Source organism: Chanodichthys erythropterus, chromosome 3, assembly GCF_024489055.1.
Source record: "Chanodichthys erythropterus isolate Z2021 chromosome 3, ASM2448905v1, whole genome shotgun sequence".
Lineage (NCBI taxonomy): Eukaryota > Metazoa > Chordata > Actinopteri > Cypriniformes > Xenocyprididae > Chanodichthys > Chanodichthys erythropterus.
Window position 1 is genome coordinate 6,067,029 of NC_090223.1, and position 3,427 is coordinate 6,070,455.

The 3,427-nt window shown below is 38.7% G+C and overlaps 1 protein-coding gene across 1 annotated transcript; it reads left to right on the top strand.

Moving 5' to 3' along the window:
* The first annotated feature begins 1,157 nt into the window (after positions 1–1,157).
* LOC137002744 (uncharacterized) lies at positions 1,158–2,812 on the top strand. The gene is made up of 5 exons (XM_067362596.1): positions 1,158–1,506; positions 1,610–1,939; positions 2,022–2,081; positions 2,498–2,551; positions 2,706–2,812. Exons 1-5 carry the CDS (start codon positions 1,158–1,160, stop codon positions 2,810–2,812), a joined length of 900 nt encoding a protein of 299 aa, XP_067218697.1.
* The last annotated feature ends 615 nt before the right edge of the window (positions 2,813–3,427 follow it).

Sequence of the window (3,427 nt, forward strand, 5' to 3'; positions counted from 1 at the left end):
AATTAATGAATAAAGGATAACATGAAATACATACAGTAAGTTAACACTATGTTTGGCCGCCGGCGGGAGACATGATCACGGATCCGTCAGAGATGCAGCTCGATGAAGACTTACGGTGCACATTTTAAGTTTTGTGTTTGATTATTGCATTTGCTAACTACCAAATCAGTCGTAATGAGAAACGGCTATATCACGTAACGTTAGTGTGGACGGATATTAACGCGTGTGACATACGCTTGATCAAAGTTTATTCGTTTCTGTTATTAGTAATCAGTTACTCCTAGATGACCAATAGCTTTGCTATTGCCTGATTCATGATAATAATCTGTACAATATTGTGATCTGAGCACGTCGTTAACGTTATATCTATAAGCTAACACCGGTCTCTGTCCTGTTCTCCACTGCTTCTCCTCACACAACAGCTCAATTTGTCTCTTTTGACCGTTATTCTGTCTAATTCTGGCCTGTCCCTGCTCTCTTGACCACACAGCAGGCTAATTGTATGGCTGTGATTAGTTATACGAGTATAAATAAGCATTTACAATTTCCTCAGCATCCGAACTGTCATTGCGATCCATTGTTTTCCTATAGTTTATATTGATCGCGTTCCCTTCAGTGACGTCACATCCATTAGGCATTTTTCATGCGGAAGTAAAATTCTCTCACAAAAAAACGACTCCAGAAGCCTATGTAGCGTATTTATGCGTGTTTTTTCAAGAAAATCTATTTCATACATTATTTTTCTACACATTGAATCACTAAAGCTCTAACCTGCAATATGCCCTTTAAACGTCTTCAGTGTTAATGATGATTGTGGATTAATGTTTTCACTTCAACTCGGTGTGACATTGCGACTCTGTATTTTAATAAGCAAGAAAGATTGACCCTGTTTAAAAATAAACCAATTTAAAACATATTTTATTTAACTTTTTTCTTGTATATTGTGACACACATGGATTTCTCTGGGCTAAGCCCCGGATATCCTCTCATCCTAGAACCGCCCCTGATGTCCCAAACTTCCTCAAGTTCCTCAGTTAATTAGAGTGGAAGAGAGCGCTGATTATTTATTCCCCGACCTTCAGCACTGAGACACGAACCTGCGACCTTCAGATCCAACACACTAACCATTAGGCCACAACTGCCCCTAATATAATATAATGATCAGTCAAATATACTGCGTTTCAGGTACCAGAGGAGTGGATTATGCTGATGTGTTCATCAGTTCTGGTGAAAATGTCCGTCTGCCCTGTAATAATGCTCTTTCTGACTGCAAATCAACACACTGGATCTATGATAGTTTCAGACATTCAGCAGCAGTTGCACTGATTGAATTAGGGAAAAAGAAATCAGACATAGAGAGACATGAGAGACTGAGTCTGGGGTCTGACTGCTCTCTGAACATCAAGAACGTCACAGAAGAAGATCATGGATATTACACCTGCAGACAATATGTGAATTGGCAGAAACAAGGACCTGATGCACGTGTTTATCTGCATGTTCTTCATGGTGAGTTTATGATCATGTGATCAATTTAAAAAGAGCAGATTCTCCCTTTAAACTCACATGATGATTGAAGAGTCTGTGATTTGTGTCTTGTGTTCAGTTTCAGTGTCTCCATCATCATCATCATCATCATCATCATCCTCACAGACTGAGATCAGTCCAGGTCGCTCTGTGACTCTCTCCTGTCAGTTGTATTCTGGATTCTCCTGTGATGATTTGGTCCGTTATGAGGGACTTCAGCTGTTGTGGGTGAATCAGGCTGGTGTTGATCTGAAGACAGACTCCAGATATCAGATATTATTAATATCATCATATCACTGTAACATCACTCTGACTACAACACTCCTGAATGAAGATGACAACAGAGAGTGGAGATGTCAGCTTACTCTCAGAAATCAACTCCAGACCTCAGTCAGATACACTGTCAAGTATTCAGGTGAGAAACAACTATTACTACTGTAAAATATGATGTTAATGTCCTACAGATGAACATCTGAACATTCATCTTCTGATTCCAGTCAGCAGCTCAAACTCTGAGAAGAAATCAAGCCAAACTACAGCAGCAGCTCCTACACAAGGTTCATGATCACATGATCACTGTCACACATCATCAGTCTCTCACTTCACTGGTTCACACTGGCTTTAATTAATCCATCCTTTCATTTGTACAGAGAATCAGAAGTCATTAAATACTCCAAACTCTGAGAGGACAGCAGCTGCACAAACACCTGGATTTACTGAACAACAAGGTGTTTATTCATGACTTTCTTATTTCAGTGGTTCAATTACTGAGAAAGAGAGTATTTTGAAGACCTCAATCATTCACTTTTTCCAGGCAAACAGGAAGTCAGCTTAAAAGCTAATGTAAAGAGTACATATACTAGAGTAAATATACTCCTTCATATATGATGATGATGATGATGATGATGATGATGATGTTTCTATGTGTCATGATGTGTTGAAGTGAACTAACAGACGTGATCCACAGGTCCAGCTGACACAGCATCAGAAACTGAAGTCAGTGTGACTGCTGGATCATTATTCAGAGGTACGACACGTTCATTTCTACTGACAGCTTTACACCATTAAACTATCAGTCAGTCTGTAAATGCTTCATCAATAACTGTTCATAGTTGAATCCCCTTGACTTCAGTCATGTCCAGTTTCTCTTCTTCTTCTTCTTCCACACATGTTTCCTGCAGTGATTGTGATGATTGTTGAGATGGCAGTGTTTGCTGCTCCTACTGTGATTCTTCTTCAGATCATCTGTGCAAGAAGAGCTGGTGAGTTTGAGCTTCACACAATCTGATGATTCACACTCATCTGATCTGGAACAATCTGCAATCATGGTAAAAACACATACGAGAGGTCAGTCAATGCTTTTATTTTGCAGGGAGGAAGGACTCGCAACACCCAGAGGAAATAGAGATGCCTACAATATTACAATAAAATACTGCTGAGTTTGGAGACCATCTGAAACAAGATTTAAAACAGCAAAAACTCACAGAGGATTGTTCATTGTTTTCTGAGAAGAAGAAAATCAAACAGAGTAAAACACCCTGACGAAATAGTGACACCATCAAGTTTAGATTTGTTTTTTGTTTAAACATTTCTTTGAAAGCAGAAATATATCAAATTTAATATTACAATTATGTGTATTAAACAGGCTGAACTTATGCTACTGCTAACTGAAAAGATAGAGTTAAATGTCATGCAGCACATAAAGAAAGAAGAGGAAGTGACACCAGAATGACACCTATCATCAGTCTAAACTGGTTCAGAGATGATCACTGCTCTATGTGGTTAAACTAACTCAACATGTTTACAAACCTCAACAATGAGATCACAGCTATGAAAACACCAGAACTGCTATAAATAATTCACTATTTTAGTTACAGAAGTGTAGGATGGATATCAACCATCT